The 22612-nt window shown below is 47.4% G+C and overlaps 1 protein-coding gene and 1 long non-coding RNA gene across 4 annotated transcripts in view; one reads left to right on the forward strand and one right to left on the reverse strand.

Annotated features, from left to right (window-relative positions):
• Positions 1-22612, forward strand: part of LOC125915442 (uncharacterized) — an 81906-nt gene that overhangs the window by 47979 nt on the left and 11315 nt on the right. The window lies entirely within an intron of this gene.
• Positions 1357-18477, reverse strand: CEACAM1 (CEA cell adhesion molecule 1). Of its 3 annotated transcripts, XM_049621270.1 has the most exons (9): positions 18266-18476; positions 17061-17420; positions 13153-13431; positions 12298-12552; positions 10803-11081; positions 6337-6463; positions 5569-5621; positions 4820-4851; positions 1599-3517 (listed from the first exon to the last, which is right to left on the reverse strand). In XM_049621270.1, the coding sequence occupies exons 1-9, from the start codon at positions 18327-18329 to the stop codon at positions 3398-3400; spliced, it is 1569 nt and encodes a 522-aa protein (XP_049477227.1). In that variant the 5' UTR covers positions 18330-18476; the 3' UTR covers positions 1599-3397. The 3 variants fall into 3 exon arrangements, with proteins under 3 accessions (XP_049477229.1, XP_049477227.1, XP_049477228.1); XM_049621272.1 differs by lacking the exon at positions 13153-13431 and having other exon boundaries at positions 1357-3517; positions 18266-18477; XM_049621271.1 differs by lacking the exon at positions 5569-5621 and having other exon boundaries at positions 3431-3517; positions 18266-18475.

The raw sequence follows: 22612 nt of genomic DNA on the forward strand, positions 1-22612 counted from the left end.
TTCTCATGTCTGTGTCTTTCATGGGGTCTGACACTGACACTTACAGTATAGCATGTGCTCAATAAGCATTTCACGAACACACAAATTGGTCATCAGAAAAATCACAGTCACAGGCAGATTGTATCCTGAGTCTCAGGGTCCCCGTCTTCCCCGGGCTCAGAGTTGTGATGACCAGTGTGGGTAACTCCTCTGTGAGACAAGACAGAAAATTGCCGTTTGGTGTTTGTTTTTAGGCATATCATTGGGAATAAGAATTACTTGTACATATGGGGTAGAGGAGCAGGGTTGGGTAAGGAGACAGATCTAATTGGAATGGAGGGGTTATACTAGAGTTGTGGTAAAGAAAGTAAAAAATATTAGTAAAGAGAAAGAAATCTGAACTTATCTGATAGGCCAGGGTAGGCCACTGTAGATTCTTGAACAGGATAGTGAACCAGTTTTTAGGAAGGTCATGAGGCAATAGTGACCAAGGAAGATTGCAGTAGAGAGACCGGAGACAAGTCAGGCTATACTTCCACAGAGCTGTCGAGCGTCTGGGTTGTTCAGGGTCATGGGAATGGAGCGAACAAGGTATGGAGAGGTGTTAAAGAATCATCAGGCTTTGATGATGTATCGAATCTGGGAAATAAAAGAGCAAGGTCTGAGGAAACGGGGGTGGCGCAGAGAGAGGTGAGTGAGCTGTGGGGTTGGGAGGGGGAGACCCGGTTTAAATGAGGGGTAATTTCATAAGGAGTTCGGATGTTAGTGTCATGAGATCTGGGAAACAGCCCTCTCTAGTAGGGCTAGAGAGACAGATGCAGGAGCCATCTCTGGAGAGGTCCTCGAGGCTGTGGAAGAGGGTGGTGTGGAGGTGGACAGTTGGCATCCCACGACTAGATCTGGTGTGGGGTGCAACACACGGGTGGGGGGTGGGAGGAAGAGAATGCCCAAGAAGGAAAAGTTGTCTGTGATGCCTTGGGTGTTGTAGAAAAGTGGGTCTTAGACATTGTAGAAGTGAACAATGTGAGGACAGTGAAAAGTTGTCCAAGGATGGACACTGACTTCATGCTGCCTCTAGAGGTCTTGGGTGCAGAGGGGCCAGGAGAAACCAGATGATGAGGAAAGGGGAGTGCAGCACATGTTTCCATGGCTTGGAAGTGAAGGAAATGAGATAATAGGCTGACACTTAGTGGGATTAGTAAATGAAGGGTATTCAGGTTAGGAGAGTTCTGACCTCCCAAGGGGGCAGAAAGAAAGAACTAGGGACTCTGGAGGTGCCTGTGTGCCTGGGCCTGTGGAGACTCTGTGAGTAAAAGCTGTATTCAGCTGCTTCTGATTCACCGGAGACACCTGTGCAGAAAGTGTTACTTGTCCCTAATAAAGAGGCCGGGAGATCTTTGACTCATGAAATCATCTTCTTACCCAGAAGAAAATAGGCAGTTTCTTCTAGGAAGGTTGAAGCTATGGCCTGTTGTTTCTAGATAGACTCACTTTGTTAGCAGGCATGCAAATGACGTGAGCTAATTTTCTGATCACTAGATCAAATATCTATAGACTTGGGCTTGCTCTGACTCAGCAATTTCTCTTTCTTCCTCCTGTAAAGAAGATATTATCTCAAGCAGTATCAACGGCAGCATGTTTTTGTCTAATTTATAATTTTTATTATAAATATGGAGCAAGTTTCACAAATAATTCAGAAGTGGCCCTAGCCAGGCAAAATTAAATAACACAGAGTAGCATAGATGAGGGGAAGTATAAATAGACTGTGTGAGGGTTAGAAAACCCTTGAAAGAGGTACCTGAGTACAGAGAATTCCCAACTAGCCCTCTTTGAGGGGCATCTTAGACACAGCATGACATCAAGTAATCAATACAGAATAAAAGCCTTTTCTCAACAGCCCCAAAGAGACTCCCGTCTGCTTAGAGGGAGGCTGGATGAGAAGTGCATTGACTCTCCTCCGGCTCTTCTTTTCTGTTCTGCACACTGGGACTTGACCCCATGGGAGAAAACATTTCAGAGGCTGTTCAAGAAGCCTCTGGCCCAGTTATCACCCTCCCCTGTCCTAACCTCTCACAGCCCGGGTTCCCAGGAGCATCAGCACAAGTGCAGCTTTCCAGGGTGTAAACAATGCCAGCAGGGGCTTGAGTGTGTTCCCTTCAGGGCATCCCCACTTGTCAAGGACCAAACGCACCTTAGCAGAGGCCGGGTCTCCTGAGAAAGTGAGTGGGACAGACACCACGCACAAGCAGAGACCTCCGTGGAATGGAATGGTGGTTGAAGACTGGCCTGAGATGCTGGGAAACTGAGTTAGATGCATCTAGCCACAAAAGAGGCCACAAAAGAGCCCCAGACATAAATGCCTTGAGCAACTCCTGGCCAAGGGGACTTGTGGGTTTTGGCGGCTTCTTTCCCCTAAGGCAGGCAGATTGGCTTATATAGATAAGCTAAGTAAAAATAGCCCCTTTCACATACACTAGCAGATGCAAAAACTAAAATGGCAGAATGTCTCAGAGAAAAGGGAAAAAAACCCAATATGCCAAATTGGGCATTCTTTAACAATTATTTAAATAATCTCTGAAGGGTGGCTCCTCCGACTCCTCTCCCAAATTCCCAGCTGATTGTCTGTTAAGAGGCGAATGTTCTCTGAAGGATAAGCCCTCCTTCTGTGAATATTTCCTTGAATAAAGCCCATAAAGTTGTGAAACATATTGCATTTGTGGGGCATTTTCATTAGGAATCGCCTGTGGACCTTGGCAAATAATTTCCCTAATTGATTCCACTGGGTTCTCTGAAAACAGGCTTGCCAAATGGCTTTGGTGGCATTCTAGTCAAGCAGCAAGGTGTTTAGGCCCTGGTAGACAACTCTGATAGTAGACAAAGGTGGAGAATTTGCCAGTTCAGCCTTAGTTATGTATTTGTTTGCCCGTGTATGGTGGGTTCACACTGGGCTTTGGGGAGATAGAAGCTTTTACTTTTACTTCTTTTCTCTCTTCTTTTCTGGCACATGCATTTCAGTGGATCAGGACATAATTCACAAGGTTATGGCAAATTCAAGTTAGACTCCAATAGGACAGGACTGCGGTGGGAAGGAATGACTGTGCCCTGAATAAGTAAGTTTAAAACAAGTTTAGGTCAGGGAAACTTGGGAGGGGCAAAAGTTCTGGCAACCACCCAAGATCTGCTTTGCCAAATTTCAACGACTAGGAAGGCTGGGTTTCCTAGGAATCCCGGATGTACCTTTTCGTCTATTGACACTGAAGGGAGGGGCTGTAACCAGGCAGCCTGCAGGTGCCTCGGTTAGGGAGTGAAGTGGGGAAAGAGGCTTCGCCCCTTTTCCCTGAGGGGAAAAGGGTCTCCTAGTGATGGGGATGAGGAGCTTGGGAAGGAGTCAGCAGCGCAGAGAGCAGGACAGAAGGTATTACTTCTTTTGGACTTCTGAATAAACTGTTTCTGTGGCTGTTAGGGATGGGGAGGCTGACGCTGATTTCTTTGGTGCCTGGACATTGAAGTTCAGGGAAGAATATGCAACTTCATCAGTCTGAAAGGCATGAACAGTGTGGTCAGTTCAATCAGTGTCATAGGTCAGGCTCTCACCTTGTGTCGTGTGATTGAGCACCACGTGCTATCACCACTTTGAAACCTTTAGTTTTGGAGAAGGGCTTTTATTACCCATTACTACTCTGCTTGCTAACATCCTGTGGAGTGATCATTAGAAGAGGTAGATTATAATATTCATAGTGAGATGCGATGATACAGCAAAGAGAATGGACAAGCTACAAATGCATAAAAGGATATGGATGAATCTCACAAAGCAATTTTGAATGAAAGAAGCTAGACACATACAAGGATATACTATGTTGTTCATTATGTAAGAGCATAAACAGACAAAAGTAATCCAGTGCACTGGAAGTGAGGATACTGGTTACTCTCTGGAAGAAGTCCAGAGCTGGAGGGTGTTTGGGGGGGTAGGGATGGTTTGTTTCTTGATCTGGGTGCTGCTTGTGTTCAACTCATGAAAATTTACACATGGTTAAAATGCATTTATGATTTAAGCACCTTTTGATATATATGTGTATATTCTACTGAAGGGTTAAGATGAGAAAAATGTGGTAAAATTATTATAAAGTAAAGGAACCAAGACCTCAGACCCACCAGAATGGACACTGTACTTTGTTGGTAAGAGCAGGGTCAGTGGAGGTAGAGGAGGGAGAACGGCTTAGTGCCTTATGCTGGGCATTGTGCTGGGTGCTTTCCATTTGCCATCTCATTTAATTCCTTCAACTTCTCTTTGAAGTAGGCAGCATGCCCATTTTACAGATGACAAAGCCAAGGCTCAAAGAGCTTAAGTTACTTGTCCAGGGTCACAGAGTTACTGAGAGTCAGAGCCAGGATTTAAACAGAGGATGAGGTTAATTCCAAAGTCCACGTTCTGGCAATGAGGTAGACTCAAGGGAATAATTAACCAGTACTCCTTTGTTTGTTACCGTTTTGAGGAAGTTTGACCCAAACTTGATCTCACATTTGTGTTTTCAAGAATAACCCATTCTAGGGGCACCTGGGTAGCTCATTCGTTAAGTGTCCGACTCTTGATTTTGAGTCAGGTCATGATCTCACGTCACGGGTTCGTCAGGCTCTGTGCTGACAGCGAGGAGCCTGTTTAGGATTTTCTCTCTCTGCCTCTGTCTTTGCTCCTTCCTTACTTGTGCAGGCAAGTGCACGCATGTGCACACACACTGTCTCTCTCTCTCTCTTAAAAATAAATGAACGTTACAAAAAATAACCTATTCTACACGGAGATATTTCCATGAGAAAATGAGCCAGTGAAACTGGCTGTGCTTACCTTGTTATGTACATTGTCAGAGTGGTCCTGACCTGGGGAAGCAAAGGAAGAGTTACCAATCCATGAAAATGCAAAGCTGATTTATGGCCTTGGAACAGGGGTTGGAAGGTGGAGATGTGTGTGGGGTTCCTAAGCTCTCATGATTTCTAGCTGAAGGAGCTGGCAGGTGGGAGCAGGGTAGGGTAAGGAGGTAGCCTATGATGGCTTGAGGAATTCACTTCCTCAGAGTCTGTGGTCCACACCCAGGGCATTAGTACCAGAGGGGGGGCAAGAATAGAGCCCAGAAGGCCTTAGTCCACTTCTGAAAATTTCTCTCAGTTCACAAGGCCTTGATTTTTTGCCCAGATGTATTTCTCAGCAACAAGCTTCAGTGGCAAGGAGGGATGTCGAGGCCCACAGTACCCAGAGCACCACAAGACAGGGAGAGTCTCACCAAAGGAGAATGCCCACATCCATCATAGAGGCAGGAGGGGGAGGAGTATGGGTGAGGAAATGGCTCCTGGAAACATGTCCATCTTATGCAGGCCTGCCTGGCCCGGGTGGAGTGAGCGTCTCTCCCAGGGCTGTGTCTCAGGGGAATCTTTTGTGGCTAGAAGGGTATGAGGACCTATGCCAACCTAAGGTTGGGAAATGGAAATCCCTTCTAAAAATTCAGAAGGTACTGAGTAGTTCGGAATCCAGGATTCACTGATGGGGCGGGGCACGTGGTGGAACATGTCAGGTCTCATTGGGTGAGTGGCTTTACTTACTGTGGTTGGAGGCTGAGGATTTGTGCTCTGTGAGATCACGCAGGTCACTTGTCCTAAATAAATATCAGACAGTGTGACTGCTATTCCCAAGCATAGGATCTTTGCTCCTTGAATTAGGAAGGACATCGTCAGCAGGTAATTCCTTGGGGCTCCTCAGTGTTCATTTATACCTGGATTATACTGCCTTCCCTCTTAGGGCCTCTTTCTTGTGTACCCACGGTCTCCTCTAGGCTTACTCCTGTCCTGTTTGCTGGATGTCCACATTTAGGTCCATTCTTTATCAACTGCATATGAGCCTACCTGTACGCTGACACCTTTCCTCTTTTGTAGGTAGATGCTGTTTTCTGTCGCATTTCACTTATTGCCCAAAGAGTGATTTGGCTGTTTGTACCTCTTCTTAGCTTGTCCTCCTGTCCTATCCCTCCCTCCTACTACTGTCAACAGAGCATGTGACTCCCGTTCTCCTGTTCCTCCTTTCTTTTTCTCATTTGTTTCCTTCTTGGGCCTTGGCTTCCCTGACTGGGAGACAGAAATATAATGGGATCTGCCCCCTCTAAACAAGATGGGGATGGGAATTACCATGTCCGAGAGAGAGTGGGGTGCAGGAAGCATGGAGAAGAGATCCACAGGAATTAGTGCCCAGAAGCAGGAGTTTAGAAAGGAGGAGGAGTAGATCCAGGCCCAGAGACAGAGGTGAAGTCTCCTTCCCTCTCCCAAGCATGGCAGTTAGCCTTGGAGAAAACAGAACAATGGGAAGGGCCATCATACCCGCCAGACTTTCTGTTACACAGAAAGTACAGCAGGGCTGCTATGAGAGCAACCCCGGCCAGGACTCCGATCACGATGCCGGCAATAGCCCCAGCGGAGAGGCCAGAACTTTGTTGTGTGAAATCATCTGTCAGGGAAAGAAGAGAGAAGAATGAATGAGGGTGACATTATTTGACAGTGGGGGTCCCCCAGGGGACAACTCTTAACATGTAGTGGTCTCCACTCGTTCCTTCAAGGAATACATTTTCTGTGGGAAGTTTGCTGTGAGGTGATTAGCTGACTTCATCCGTCATTTTTTTTCCTCTCACTGTATTCTAGGCTGGTGATGAGGCTTGCCTCAATTCCATCCTGGCCTTTCTGCACTCAGATATTTGTGAAGGCTTTGGAAATGTGAGAAAGATTGATTGCTATTTTTGTATAACTTCCCATCTTTTCATGGTCGCACATTTTTCTGTGTTCAGGCGTGGCCCCAGATTCCACCCACTCCTGCTTACTTTCCCTCACAGGCATGTTTCCCCAATAAATAAGTAAATATTTTTCTCAATAAATATAAATAAATAAGTAATCCCACTTTAGCTTCATCTCAGGGGATAAAAACTAACATAACAGGCTTGAAACTTTGCACTCAACTCCTTTTTTTCCTTTTCCATGTTCAGTCAGTAACTATGTCCCAATGGCTTTTTTGCATAATGCTTTCCATACCCATATATAGTACTGTTCACATCTGTTTCTTCCTTTTTATTTCTGTTGTCCTTACCAGTCAACTCAAGCCTGTATATAAATGTTAGCTACTGTTATGGGGTATTTACTATGTGCTAGGCTCTGTGGTAAGTACTTTACTATTGACTCATTTGATTCATATAATAACCCTTTCAGATAGACACTATTTCCATTTTGCAGATTAAAAACATTGAGGCTGAGAGTAGTGACTAATTTATCCAAAGTCATATGGCCAGTAAAAGGTGGGTCTGGGATTTGACTTTAGGACTACCTGACTTTGTAGAAACTAATGATAATAGTAGTAATAATGGCAGCTAACACTTATGGAACATTTCCTCTGGGCATAGCATTTTTGCTAAGGGTTTAATTGTTACATTAAATCTTTAAAACAATACCATGAAGCAAGTACTCTTATTACCACTTTCAGTTGAGGAATATTAGGCTCAGAGAAATTAAGAATCTTGTGCAAGAAATTTGTAATTGCACATACTTACATTAAAAAAAGGAGACCTCAAATCAATAACCTAACTGTACAGTGTAAGAAACTGGAAAAAGAAAAACAAACTAAACCCAAAGCTAGCAGAAGGAAGGGAATAATAAGGATTAGAATGAGGAAAATAAAATAGTGAATAGAAAAACAATAGAGAAAAATCTATGAAACCAAAAATTGTTTCTTCAAAAAAGATTAACAAAATTGACAAGCCTTTAACTAGATTGACTTTAAAAAAAAAAAGATTTAAATTACTAAAATCAGAATTGAAAGTTGTGGGGAGAAAAGAAAGTACGGGAAATTACTGTCAATTTTATAGAAATAATAAGTATTATAAAATAATAAATATTATAGGTACTATGAATAATTGTATGCCAACAAATTAGATAACCTGGATGAAATGGACAAATTCCTGAAAACACAAAATTGACCAAGATAGAATCATGAAGAAATAGAAGATCTGAATAGATCTATAACTAGTAAGGAGATTGAATTAGTAAAAGCATTCAGCCAAAGATGTTGACATCTTTTCATGATAAAAACCCTCAAACTAGGAATAGAAGGAAACTTTCTCAATATGGTAACGGCCACATATGAAAAACCCACAGCCAACATCTTCCTCAATGGTGAAAGACATTGAGTAAGATGTTTTTCCTCTAAGATTAGGAACAAGACAGGGATGCCTTCTTTTGTCACCTTTATCCAAAATAGCATTGAAAGTCCTAGCCAGAGCAATAGTTAGGCAAAAAAAAAAAAAAAAAAAAAAAAAAAAAAAAAAAGTGTCCAAATTGGAAAGAAATAAAATGATCTTTGTTCACAGAGGACATGAACATAGAAAACACTAAAGATTCCACAAAAAAAGCTGTTATAACTAATAAACAAATACAGCAAAGTTGCAAGATACTAAATCAACACACAAAAATCAGTTGTATTCCTATACACTAACAATGAATAATCCAAAAAGGATATTAAGATAATTCTATTTACCACAGCATCGAAAAGAATAAAATACTAGAAATTAATTTAACCAAGGAGGTGAGAGACCCATACACTGAAAAACTACAAAACATTGCTGAAAGAAATTAGAGACATAAATAAATGGAAAGACATTTCATGTTCATGGATTGGAAGACTTAATATTATTAAGATGACAGTACTACTCAAAGTGACTACAGATTCAATGCAATCCTTATTAAAAAATTCCCAGTGACATTTTTTTTTTGCATAAATAGAAAAATCTATCCTAAAATTCATACGGAATTTCAAAGGACCCCAAATATCCAAAACAATCTTGAGAAAGAACAAAGCTGGAGGACTCATATTTCCCAATTTTCAAGTTACCACAAAGCTTACAAAGCTACAGTAATAAAAACAGTGTGGTACTAGCATAAAGACAAACAAATAGACCAATAATACAGAATAGAAATTTTAGAGATAAACCCTTATATACATGATCACAGGATTTTTGACAGGAGTGCCAAGACCATTCAATGGAGAAAAGACAGTCTTTTCAGCAAATGGGTGTTGGGAAAACTAGATATCCATGCAAAAGAATTGAACCCCAACTTAATATCATATATGAAAAATTAACTCAAAGACCTAAATGTAAGAGTTAGAACTATAAAAACTCTTAGAAGAAAACACAGGGTGAAAGCTTCATGACTTTGGATTTGGCAATGACATCTTGGATATGACACTAAAAGCACACACAACAAAAGAAAAAATAAGTGAACTGGACTTCAATTAAAATTAAAAACTTTCATGCATCAAAGGACACTATCAACAAAGTGAAAAGACAACCCCCTGAGTGGGGGAAGATATTTATAAATCATATAGGCCATAAGGGGTTAATATCCATAATAGAGAACTACAACTCAGTAACAACAAAAAACCTACTCAAAAAATGGGCAGAGGATGGGGCACCTGGGTGGCTCAGTTGGTTGAGTGTCTGACTTCAGCTCAGCTCATGATCTTGTGGTTCATGAGCTCAAGCCCCACATCAGGCTCACTGCTGTCAGCCTGTCAGTGTAAAGCCTCCTTCAGATCCTCTGTCCCCCTCTCTACCCTCCGCCCCCACTTGCGCTCTCCCCAAAAATAAATAAATATTTAAAAAATGGTCAGAGGACTTGAACAGACATTTCTCCAAAGAAGACACCCAGATGGACAACAGGCACATGAAAAGATGCTCAACATCACTCATCATGAGGGAAATACATATCAAAACCACAATGAGGTACCACTTCATGCCCATTAGAATGGCTATTATTTAAAACAAAACAAAACAAAACAAAACAGAAAACAAGTGTTGACAAGGTGTGGAGAAACTGGAACTTCTTTGCATTCTTTGTGAAATGGTGCAGTCACTGTGGAAAATGGTACGGCAGTTCATCAAAAAATTGAACAAGGAATTACCATTTGATGCAGCACCTCCACTTCTGGGTATATATGCCAAAGAAATGAAAGCAGGGATTCGAACAGATATTTGTATACCCATGTTCATAGAAGCATTATTTATAACAGCCAAAAAGTGGAAAAATGCAAAAGTTCACAGGCAGATAAATCATAGACAAAATGTGATACATACATACAAGGGAATATTATTCAGCCTTAAAGAAGGAAAGAAATTCTGATATATACTATAAAACGGATGGACCCTGAAGACATTATGCTAAGTGAAAAAAGCCAGACACACAAAAAACAAATATTGTTATGATTACATTTATACAAGGTACTTAGAATAGTCATATTCATAGAGACAGAAAGTAGGATATAGTGGTTACTGGGGTTAAGGTCAGGCATGGGACATTATTGTTTAATGGGAACAGTTTTCACACGGGAAGATAAACAGTTTTGGAAATGGGTAGTAGTAATGGTTGTACAATATGAATGTCCTAATGCCACTGAACTGTATGCTTAAAATTGTTAAATGGTAAACCTTACGTATATTTTGCCACACACACACACACACACACACACACACACACACACACACACAAATGGTAACAGAGGGGAAAAAAGAATCTTGTGCAAGGTCACAAGAGTAAATGCCAGACCCAGGATAAGAAACTAAGTATATTTGATTCAGACACTTAGCTTTTAACCACTTTGCCATTCTGTTTACTGAAATGGTCTCGTGATTGCTATTCTGCCCCCTGTGACGTCTATCCATTTTGCACATCATTGGTGAGGATTCTTCCCAGGAAGATGTAACACGGTGTTACTTACATTCACCTTACGGATGTAAGGTGTCACTTACATTCCACATTCAGCTTGACGGGGTCACTTTTGCTGGAACTGACTGGGTTGGAGACCTCACACTGATAATCCCCGGCATCTTCCCTCCTGACAGGGTCTACGGTGAGGGTGCTGTTGTCCGGGGACAGCTTCATCCTCTCCGTGAGCTTTAGACTCTGGTTATTGAAGAACCACCAGATGGAGACCCCTGTGTTATTTGTAGAGCAGGTCAGGACCACAGAGTCCTTATGTTCTGTGGCTGTGGTGTTGCTGATGTTGATGGAGGGCTGGGACACTGGCTCTGTGGAGAAACAGAGGAGGTGACAGAATGAGAGGGGGCCTGGGGCCATGCTCCTTCTTCCAAGATCTTGGCCACTCCGAGGGCCCCACTGGGCTCTGTAAAGGTGCCCCAGAGGATGGCCCTGATGTCTGCAGAAGAATGAGTATCTTTGTTCAGGTGGTGATCTATAAGGAGGGGGCTGTGCCTCCCCGTCTGACCTTCAGGTCCCCCTCTGGCCCTCAGTCATCTGTCTGGTCTGCCTGGACATCAGCACCTCACACTTCTTAGCCCATGTCCAGCATCCCCATCAGCAGGTGGAATTTTTTACCCAGTGGCTTTTGTGTGACCCTTTCCTAGAGTTTTCTGAAAAGATCAGGCACCTTTTTTAGTATGGGAGCTTTACATAGAAAGGGAAGATACTTCCCTTTTGTTAAATAATTAATTAGAAAATGAGAACAGCCTAGCCAGTCTTTGTGAGCTTAGGACCTGGAAAAGGTCCAACCTAAAGGATTTCTCAGTCTGAATAAGATTTTTACTTCCTGGCCTGTGGATTGAATATTACAGGGAGGAGACGTTTAGAGTAATGGTTACATTTTAACAAAAGGCTGGTACTCTTAGCTGTATGTATAAATATCTACTTTTGCACTGTTCCTTCTGTCCCGTGTAGGGACTTCATCCACCTACTTTTCAATTATGCACCATTATTCACTGTCCTCCTTTGGTGTATCATACGTGCTGGTGTCACACAGTGTTATATAGCTGGTAGACTTCAGAACCAGGACACAGCCCAGAGGCGTCTGCTCCAAGGCTCGCTCTGTCTCATTTCCCTGCAGCCTCCCCTGAGGGAGGTTCTGGAGCAATTGGTGGCACAGTTTGGCCAGACTGCAGAGAGGCTTCTCATGTACCTACCTTCTCCTGTCCCACCACAGATGACATTACAGCAGAGTCAGTCATTGGACGAGCCAGTAGCAAAAAGAACCCTCCTTCTCCCTCTGTAAAGCCCCCTCCACTACATGGGGCTGAGAGAACCCTATTCCCACATACCAGGCTGGACTCAAAATCTGCCATGAGAAACCAGAGAGCAAGGGGAGGAAGCATCTGCAGACGTGATGGGGAGAGTTCAGGGACAGATCTGTGTCACAAGCAAATGCAAATTAACTTCTTCTAGGCTCTTTTCTGAAAACCAGACAGATCTCCACCACAGTGCTTGATGCAAATGCTCCAGGGATCCACTTACCAGAGACTGTGATAGTCTTGACTGTGGTCTTACTGAGGCGAGTGCCAGGGTTATAGACGAGGCAGGTATAGGATCCACTATCATTCACAGTGATGTTAGGGATAAAGAGCTCCTGTGAGGATGGCTGGGGGCTCCCATTGATAAGCCAAGAATACTGTGCAGGCGGGTTAGAGGCTGAGTGGCAGGAGAGACTGAGGTTTGCCCCTGGAAGGTAATAGGAGTCTGAGGGGGAAATGGTGGGGGCATCCGGGCCATCTGGAGCAAACAGAATAAAGCCACATGTGATGTAATCCAAGGGAAGGGGAAGATCCTGGTCTGTATAATGTCCACAGTATCCCTCTGAGCTAGGTCATAACCCTGTTTTAGAAGGTCCCAACCAGGGCACCTGGGTGGCTCAGTCAGTTAAGCATCCTACTCTTGGTTTCAGCTCAGGTCATGATCTCATGGTTTGTGGGATGGAGCCCCATGTCAGGGCTCCGTGCTGTTAGGGTGGGCCTGCTTGGGATTCTCTCTCCTTCTCCCTCTGACCCTACCTCACTAATGCTCATGTACTCTCTCTAAAAATAAATAAAAATCTAAAAATAAATAAATAGTCCCAACCATAAGCCCCCTGTGTTCACTGAGCCTGAGTCTGAGATATTAAGTTGTTTCCCCCTCATAGGCTATCAACCCTCCCAGGGAGGAGCAGCCTGTTCCCTCCTAGTCTTGGCTTAGGCTGGGATAAGAAGCCATGGCCAGCCTGGGTGTCTAGGTGAGAGTCAGGTACTCAGACCCCAGAAGGACAGATGTGGCCTGACTCTGGCAGCGTGGATTTGGGCTGGCAGCCTGGGCCAGGTAGGAATACAAGTTACTCACAGAGAACATTCAGGGTGAATGGGTCACTATGACCGGCACTGACTGGGTTCCAGGTTTCACACTCATAAGGTCCTGTGTCGTTCCTTGTGACACCATATAAAGTGAGAGTCCTGTTGTCCAGGGACAGCTCCAGCCTGGCGCTGTCCGGGAGGCTCTTACTGTTTACTGACCACAGGTAGCTTGTGTTCTGAGTCTGAGGTTCACACGTTAATACTACAGAGTCCACGTTCTCCACGGGGTCCGAGTTGTTGCTTGTGATGTTGGGTTTGGGTAACTCCGCTGTGTAGACAACAGAGAGAACATTGCCCTGTGTGGTACCTGTGATTCCTCCAAAGGCATCTTCAATCAGAGCTGCCTTCTCTCATTTGTCTGCCAACCCGAGTCCTTAAGAATAAAGCAGATCTGTGTATCTCAAGACAAATGCAAGAAGATGTGAGGGCTCAGAGAACATAGGGCCCCTGCTCTCTGTCTGAGAGCAAGGACAGACTTTCTCAGGGTTTGGTTGTGGAAGACACAGGATAGGGAGTCAGAGACCACCCCACATCTCTCCTGGTTCTTCCCTAACCAGTGGACTGTCTGACCAACCTCAGAGGCCTCACCTGGAAAGTACAGGTACTGAGGCCCTTTCTACTGCACAGACCCACACCAACCAACGTACGTGTGTTTTCCCCAAGGCCGTGCTTTCCACGGTTATCCTGGAGATGGGTAATTATGGGCCTTCCCAGAATTTGAAACCCTGGAGAACACTGGGCAGCATGGCCTGGAACAGGGTATTTGAGAAGAGTAACACCCAGGGACACCAGGGGCAAGCCTGAAGGTCAGCCCAGTACTCAGGCTGCAGGGCCACAAAGTTAGGCAGTCCTGCTGAAGTGCTCCATGGTGACTGGCATGAGACAGTGACTTCACACAGGGTAGAGCAGAGTCAAGACTAGAAATGACCCAGAAAAGAGTAAGGGGGGACAGGCAGGACCTGGCTGGCTTTGGCAGAGAACTATGTGCTCTGCCCTCGGTCTTTAAAGTCTTTTTTTCCCACTGCAGAGGGCAGTGAGGACCATATTGGTCTTTCCTGAAATATAAGTGGATGTTTTCGAATGCAGAAGGGGTGAATGGTAGGAGATGGTGGGGTGGAGGTGGGGGTATTTGGCCCCATGGACCATTTGTAAACACAGTTATGAGATGGAAAATTGAGACGTTAAATTGTTTTCATATATGAAAATCACTGTTAATACCCGAAAAATCTAAGACCAGTTTCTCTAGGAATATCTCTCTAGAGAGCACTGTACGTTGTAGACCAAGTTCTGCAGTCAGTCAGGGTCGCATCATGATCAAAGGAAGATGTTCTAGTGGGTTCAAAATCAGTGACTCCCTGGGTAGAGAAAAATATGTGAGTCCTGGTAAGAAACAGAATTGATTGGGGGACAGTCTGCGGTGTCTCTCTTATATAAAGGGAGGGATGATACGAAACTAGTAGAAATGATATGTGTTACATTAGTAAATTTAGGAAAGAGGTCCTTGCCACCAATTTCTATGGACAGTCAGGCAAAATGGAAAGAAACCCATACTTGCATGTGGCTTTCTTTTGATCTCAGGAAACATAAGTTTGATCAAATTTATCCAAATTGGGCAGCATCCAAGTGAAAGGACAGTGACTGGTAGGTCTCACTGTGTGAGAGGGTCCCACCCTATGGTAAAAGTGTCACGTGAGCACCCAGGTGCATGTGAAATAGGCAGTAAACTAGTCAGATGGCACAGGGTCTGGCCAGCCCCACCTGGGAAGAAGCACTGGGAGGAACGGGAGCCTCACCAGGATGAAGATGTGAGTCAGGAGTAAAGAGTGTGAAATGAGCCCATGAGCTGGGGACTGCAGACCTGCCCTTCTGTCTTTGACTTCCTGGTTGAGTCATGTAGAAGAAAGTAGATCAAGGGGTCACACGTCCCTGACATGTGGTGTGTTCCACTTGTTGGCATCATGGAGAGAAAGAGACCTGGATGAGGGAACGGTGAAAGCTCGTTTCTCCTGGTGACCAGGCTGCTGTTCTGACTGATTTCTGCATCCTTTACTGTTGCCTGGGAGGGTGGGCCTGGCCACAGGTGTTAGCAGAAGAATCCAGGGAAGGCTTAAGAGTAAAGGAAGTTATGCAGATCAGGGGGAGTCCCAGCTGAAAGGAGGAAGAGGAAGAAGATGAGGGACATAGAAGGAACAGAGAACCAGAAATATCCAAGGCTGTGAGCAGTGGGGGTTACAAGTGACTTCAAAGACTCCAGGCACTGAGAGCCCACAGATGACCCAGGGGCATGACCAGCGCATCCCTGCAAACACTCCCATGGCTGAGCAACACCACAGACTCTTCTCTGGGAGTGGCCCGGGGGGCTGGTGGTCAGAGGGATGGAACATGGGTCTCAGCCCCTAGAGGGACAGGGAATGGAAGTGTCCAGAACCTCCTAGGACTCTGCATCCAGGCTCCAGACTCTGAAGAGACTAATAATCATTCCTTCCTTCCTTCCTTCTTTCCTTTCTTCCTTCCTTCCTTCCTTCCTTCCTTCCTTCCTTCCTTCCTTCATGAAACAGCAATGGAGTTCTTCGGCCTGTACCAATTAGGGGTATACGTAGAAGGAGAAGGCAGTGTCCTTTCCCTCACACTCCAATGGGAGTGACATCAACATAACAGGAAACAAATAAGTGATTCCAAGTCTAAAGTAGGGAGCTGTAGATTGGCCACCTGAGCACTGACTCTGATTGTTGATGAAGGTAATTTAGTTCTTGAGTAACAACAGATTAATTCCTCATTTGCTCTCACTTCCCAGACCAGAAAATCTACTTTGAACTGTGGATCCCTAAGAAAGGTCTGATCCAATAGCTGGCCTCAGGGTCCACAGATGCCTGACAAGGCCCCCTGGGTGGAGGAGAAGTCCAGGCTGTGGGTGCAGACAGACCTCATAGGATTGTGATCTGCCTGCCGCTCATGGTCTGTGTGACTCTGATTCAAGGTCTGCATCACCCCATGCCTCAGTTTCCCCTCAATAAAGTCAAGTAAATGGTCTCAGGCTTACCATGTTGTCTGTAATTAACCTTAAATATTTCACACTTACCTGGCCTAAGGCTTGGTATAGAGGAGCTTCCCAAATAAACATCTATTATTATTTGCCTTCATGAGAGACAGCTCCTGGGCCTGATCCCTGGTGCAGGAGGAGCACCCAGGAGCATCTTCTCTCCTCTGTTCCTCCCTGGGGGTGCTGACCTTCCTCTGGAGTCTCCTACAGCTCCAGGGCAGTCAGATAATGGCCTAGGGACCTTGCCTACCTCTGTTCTCCACCCCAGCTCTCAGGTGAAAGACCAGGCTCTGCCCCTCCCCAGATGTGGCTCTTGGCACTGAGCACTGGCTGGTGACCAGCTCAGGAACCTCAGGACTCAGGCAGCAGGAGATCATTGCTCCCAGTCAGCCCTGCCAAGAAGCCAAAACCCAACCCTGGCACGGACTCCCCATGATCATTGCAATCAGGAGCCCTGAGACAGGGGTCTGGGCAGGGGCTTTCTGAGCTGAGCTTCTCTATGAGGAACCCAGGAGGGCCCTCAGGCCCGGCCCGGACTGAGCCCTGCAGGGTCTTTCTCAGAGGCATGATCACAGGGAGAAGCCCAAGGAGTTGGACTGAATCAGTCTGCCTCTGCTGAGTTACTCCCGTCAGACTGGTCCTTCTTTTTGCAGTGAATGTCTGCTAGGGGTGGAATCCAGGAAGGAATTCCGATCTTATGAAGTTTGTGTCCACTGTGTGTGTCCTGCACTAAATGCTCAAACCCCACATGGGACACAGTGCAGAAGGGAAGGGAGGCACAGTCCAGGCCTGTCAATCCTGTGTGTACGAAGTAGAATTCACTCCACCCGACATCAGAGGTGACAGGAATTACTCACGATATACACGGAGCTGTCCAGTTACTCTTTCAACTTGAACATTCCTCTTTATGATTTGTAGGGTGTAGTATCCTGTGTCCTCCAGGCTGATGTTCTGGAACAGCAGGGATCCGTTGTGATATAATGTCTCTCTGCCGCTGTGTGCAAATCCTGGGGTAATTTCTTGTGAGTCTGCTGCATATGATACAATTTCCCTATGGGGATTTATAGTTGTCCCTTTGAACCAGCCAAAGCCTAGAAGATTGGCAGTCAGATTGTGGACACGCAGAAGAACGTCCTTCCCTTCGGCAGCATTGGGCGGCACCGATTCAACAGTGACTTGGGCAGTGGTGGGAGGGTTCCAGAAGGTTAGGAGTGAGACTAGGAGGGAAGAGAGAAGACCTGGATCAATATTTGGCCTGTGTATTGGGATGGAAAGATGTGGCCCTGGAGACTGAGCAGGTCCTAATCGCTCAGCCTTGGGGGCAGGGGTGAGCGTGTGTGTGTGTGTGTGTGTGTGTGTGTGTGTGTGTGTGTGTCTCCTACTGGTCAAGGTCAGCGGCACAACCGCCATGGCTTCAGTGCTTCTGAACTTGTGATTTCCTCTGTTTCCAGTACTCTCCCTCAGATGTCTGTGGGCTCACTCCCTCACTGCCCTCAGGTACCTGCTCACACTCAGGGGGTCCTTGGGAGAGGCCTGCCCACACCGCCTCCTCTAAAGACCCTCTGTCTTCACATTCTGACCTTTCCCTGCTCTGTTCCCTTCATGGCCTGTCAATGCCCGACCTCCCATTCTGTGTCTTTGCTCGTCTGTCTTTCTCCCCAGAGAAGTGTGCTCAGGGAGGGCAGGGACTCTGATCTGTGTTGTGCCCCAGTGGTGGGGCCGGCTGCAAATACCTGTGGATGAATGAATGAGTGTTCCCAGGGCCCAGCATTGATCTGTTAATATCTCAGGTTGGTGGGAGGCGCAGCGTTTAGGGTCCCTGGTTGCTCACATCGTTTCCAAAATTCAATCCTCAGTGATGAGTAACTTGGGACACAACACGTCGTCACTTGCTCGCCTCTTCCAGATCATGAGATTTTCCTGTTGCTGAGCCGGGAACCCCCTGTCCTGCCCTGCCCTGCCCTGTTCCCATGTCCCCTCTCGGCGCCCCATCCTCCCCTGGGAGACCGCAGCCAGTCTCTCTCTTCCTTTCACCCTTAACCCAGGGGATCGTCCCTCTCACCTGCCAGCAGGAGCTCCTGCCAGGGAACACGCCCTCCTCGGGGAAGGGCCGCGGGGGGCTCCATGCCTCCTGCTGCCTGCTCTGTCCTTCCCTCTGTGAGGAGAGCTTCGGCTCCAGAAATGCTCAGGAGCACCGCTGTCACGACAAGTTGGCTCTGTGGTCCTTCCTCCCTCTGTGCTGAGCCGCCTCTGGGGGCAGGAGCGCTTGGCCCGGTCACGTGGGCAGGGGCGGGGTCTCTGCCAGGTCCCTCCCCCTCCCCTCTCCTCCCCTCCCCTCACTCCTGCCCTCATGGTCTCCTTCCCCTTTCATTTCGTCTACGTTTGGGTTCCCTGCGAACTGCTGAGGCCTCTCCCTCTTCAGCTAGGATTTCCCACCATATGCGAGTGCGCACACAATGCCCTTGTGTGGACAAGCACAAGCCTGTGGCCTTGGTGTCCTGGGCACTCCCCACAGCTCAGGGTCGGGGCGCACAGTCAGCCCCCTGCAGCCCTCTCTCCTCCCCATGTGGCTTTTCTCTTCAGAGCAGGAGCCCGAGGGGCTACCCCAGGAACTCTCCTCACAGGGATGTTACCCCCACCGGGCATCGGAATCACCTGTGGAACTTTCTAAAGATCGCGAATGCCCTGGTGACTCCTAGAAATGCTGCTTCAGCAGATGGCCAGCCAGGCTGAGACCCCAGGATGTGGGAGTGGGGCCACCTCCTTCTTTCCTGCACCCACAGAGGGTCTGCAGATCCTGTAAAATGTGCATTCTGACTCAGCAGTGTGGTGTGGACCTGAGAGTCCGCATCTAACAAGCTCTCAGGTGATGTTGGTTGTCCTGGGCCAGGCACACGTTGAATAGCCAGGCTGACGGGGACCTGGTTCTCTCAGAGGACGAGCCTCCTCCCTACTCCGAGTTGGCCTCTGCTGAGTCCTGGCCTCGAGTCTGTCAGCACCGCACACAGAGCCCCAGAGGCCCCAAACCCAGGGGATTCTTTCCATCTGTATCAGAGAAGCCCAGCGGGGCATGGGGTCCCCCCAGTGTTCTCAAATGCTCTGGGGAAGTTGCATTGACTCCTGGCAGCAAGGTCACAGTAATGCTCTGAGGGTGAGAAGAGGGCAAGCAGGGTGAGGGATGCTTGCCAGATGACTGGTGAGGGACCCACTCTCCATCCCTGGGTGTCCCCAGCCCGGCCTCTGTTTCCAGGGACCGAGACCCGGGACCAAGTGTCTCAGGAGCTCAGGTTCCAGGTGTGCAGGCAGTGTCCTGTGTGTCCCGGGAAGAGGAGAGGTGGGGGGAGGTCCAGTGGCGGGAGGTTCCCTGATCCTCGAGGGAAGATCGTAAGGAGACCCTTCCTCTATGTGTCTGCTGGCTGCACTGTGGCCGAGAGGCTGACCATGTGCTCCTGAGCGTCCTGGGCAGCCCGTGTGCTCTGCCTGAGGGACTTTCCTGTGGTCACCCTGTCTCCCCCGTGGCTGGTGCCAGGCAAGGAGTGGGGGCTGCACAGGGACCCCTGACAGATCAGGGTGCTCCTCGGCCCCACTCATCCTAGTGGGCAGGACAGAACAGCCACATGGGAGGGACTCAGAAGGGTCTCTTGGAGAAAGAGAAATCAGGCTCCTCTACCTCCTTAGGCAAACAAAGCCAGCTTCACATTTTAATTCCCTGTGTGTTGCCTGCGTGTCCCTATGTTGCCCCCTGGAGGCAATGCTGGGTCAGGGATCCTGACCGGGCTCCAAAGGATGCGTGGGCCCTGAGCCCTGGGCAGCCTGGGTCCTGGTCCCTGTGGGTCCTGGGTTGCCTGACTCCATTTCAGGGTAGGGTGAGCCCAGGGAGTGGACAGGCACCGTCCAGAAGATTCCAGATCCTGAGTCAGGAAAATTGTCCACCCAGAGAGATGTGCTCCCTTAGGAGGAACTCTCTGTCCTTGAGGTTTCAAGGAATGACCCAGTAGAGTCTCTTGAGACTTTGGAAGAGGCACTGGCCTGGGGGGAGGGGGCTGGACACCACAATGCCCTGTTTCCTCATCACAGCACGGGGCGGGAGGGGGGGATTGCATCCGTGTCATCTGTGTCCCTGCTTTTGCTCTAGGCCTCCCCACAGAGCCCACCTGGAGATGCAGCTGAGGGTTCCCAGGGCTTCCTGTGTTACAGGGGAGGAGACCCTCAGCCCCTCTGAGATGGAAACAAACGTAGATCCTGGGTTCTCCTGTCCCATCCTGCACAGTGTCAGGCAAGGGGCACGGGGCTGGGTCCTGGGGATTCCAAAGAGAACAGGACAGACGCGGATCCTGAAACAGGGCCACAGGCACTCAGAGAAAATCATGGCTTTGAGGACACACTTAAAATGGAGGGAAGGTGGGGAGCCTCGGTCGCTCAGTTGATTTAATGTCCGACTCCTGATTTTGGCTCAGGTCATGATCTCTCTGCGGTGAGATTGAGCCTCTTGTCGGCTGCCTGCTGAGTGTGGAGCCTGTTTAGGATTCTCTCTCTCTTTCTCTCTCTCTCTCTCTCTCTCTCATTCTCTCTCTCTCTCCCACCTCTGCCCCTTACCCATTTTCTTTCTAACATAACATAACATAACATAACATAACATAACATAACATAACATATAAAATAGAGAAAGGGGAGCGCCTGAGTGGCTCAGTCGGTTAAGCGGCCGACTTCGGCTCAGGTCATGATCTCACGGTCCGTGAGTTCGAGCCCCGCATCGGGCTCTATGCTGACAGCTCAGAGCCTGGAGCCTGTTTCAGATTCTGTGTCTCCCTCTCTCTGACCCTCCTCTGTTCATGCTTTGTCTCTCTCTGTCTCAAAAATAAATAAACCTTAAAAAAAATTAAAAAAATAAAATAAAGTAGAGAAAGGGTCCATGAAGGGAAAGGGTCTGGTGTGACAGGAGCATGTAACAGGTCTCAGCTGGTCGGGGAGGGGCTGTCACATGGAGCACTCCTGACAAAGTGATCTTTTGGCTGAGACCGGAAGTGTGAGTGGGCCTTTGCCCCTGGAAGGACAGAGGGTGTGGAGGGCTGAGCTGCCTACAGAGGGACCTGTCTCAGCGGGCAGACACCCGACTGGCCGGAGGGGCTGACGGAGGTCAGTGTGGGGAGCCTGGAGAGTGAGGAGGACTGTGACTGAGTGAGGCTGGGGAGGGTCAGACCCTGCTGGGCAGTGGGCAGCCAAGGGGGATCAGCAGCGCCTCCCCCCCTCCTCCCCTCCCAAGGCTCCAGGCTGCGGAGTATCTCTGCTGCCCTCTGGTGGACAAGGAGGGAAGTGTAGAAGGCAGAGTCACCGTGCTCAGCCGCTCTGCATGTTTATTCATCATCAATCTGTAGCCATTTTACGTGGATCACATATCATGTTAATACTCCATCATATTACAGCTCTGCGAGTCCCAATATCTGTTGCTCTAAGTACATTGTCCGTGCCTCTTCCCTCAATGAAATGTCACCAAACTCAGATCTCACAGGATGTATATCAGTGCATATTGTCTCCAGTAAGTTAAACTGTGTGTGCCCTTGGGTGGCAGCGGTGTGTATGCCTGGAATGCTGGGAGTTGGATCCGTGGACAGATGAAGGAGGAGCAGGGTTGTAGGAGGGATGGGATCCAACAACTTATCCTTCACCTTAGAAGAGGTAGATTGATAGGCCACTCATCTCTGGATCCCTAGAAATTTCCCTGAGGGAGAAGTCCCCTGAATTTTTGTTTGATTTATTTCCCATGTTCTGACACATAAATGTCTTACTAGTAAGTCTAGAGTCGTTGCTACTTCCTGTTCACTAGGTTCAGTCAGCATAATGTCATCGATGCAACAGGCCAGAATGATGTCTTGTGAAAGGGAAAGGCCACCAAGATCCCTGTGAACTAAATTAGGACACAGGGCTGGAGAGTTGATGCACTCCTGGGCTAGGACAGTGAAGGTGCCTTGCTGGTCTTGCCAGCTGAAAGCAAACTGATTCTGGTAGGTCGTTGCTGACAGGTGTGGAGAAAGAAGTATTTGCCAGAGGGAGAGCTTCAAAGCAGGTACCATGGTAGGCAGTAATCAGCTCAAGCAGGGAAACCACATCTGGTACAGCAGCTGCACTTGGAGTCACCACCGGCTTAAGCTTATGATAATCCACTGTCACTCTCCAAGGTCCCTGCATCCTTCAAGTCCTTGATGCTGCACTAATCCCTGCAGTCCCTCCAGTAAAATGTGGTATTGATTTTGGCTTACTGTTTTCCTAAGTAGAGGCAGTTCTAGTGCCTTCCACTTGGCCTTCCCCACTGTAGCAGCCTTCACTCCACAGGGCAGGGAACCAATGTGGGGATTCTGCCAGCTGTTGAGTATGACTAGTTTAATTATGCCAAACATGAGAAATAAACAAC

Source organism: Panthera uncia (assembly GCF_023721935.1).
Source record: "Panthera uncia isolate 11264 chromosome E2 unlocalized genomic scaffold, Puncia_PCG_1.0 HiC_scaffold_19, whole genome shotgun sequence".
In the NCBI taxonomy this organism is placed as follows: domain Eukaryota; kingdom Metazoa; phylum Chordata; class Mammalia; order Carnivora; family Felidae; genus Panthera; species Panthera uncia.

Coding starts and splice junctions, on each gene's coding strand:
- CEACAM1 (XM_049621270.1), bottom strand. CDS start 18,329: ATGGAGCCCCCCGCGGCCCTTCCCCGAGGAGGGCGTGTTCCCTGGCAG. Junction 13,432..17,060: donor TGGACAGCTCCGTGTATATC/GTGAGTAATTCC, acceptor TTGTCTACACAG/CGGAGTTACCCAAACCCAAC. Junction 3,518..4,819: donor CTGACAATGTACATAACAAG/GTAAGCACAGCC, acceptor CATGCCTTTCAG/ACTGATGAAGTTGCATATTC.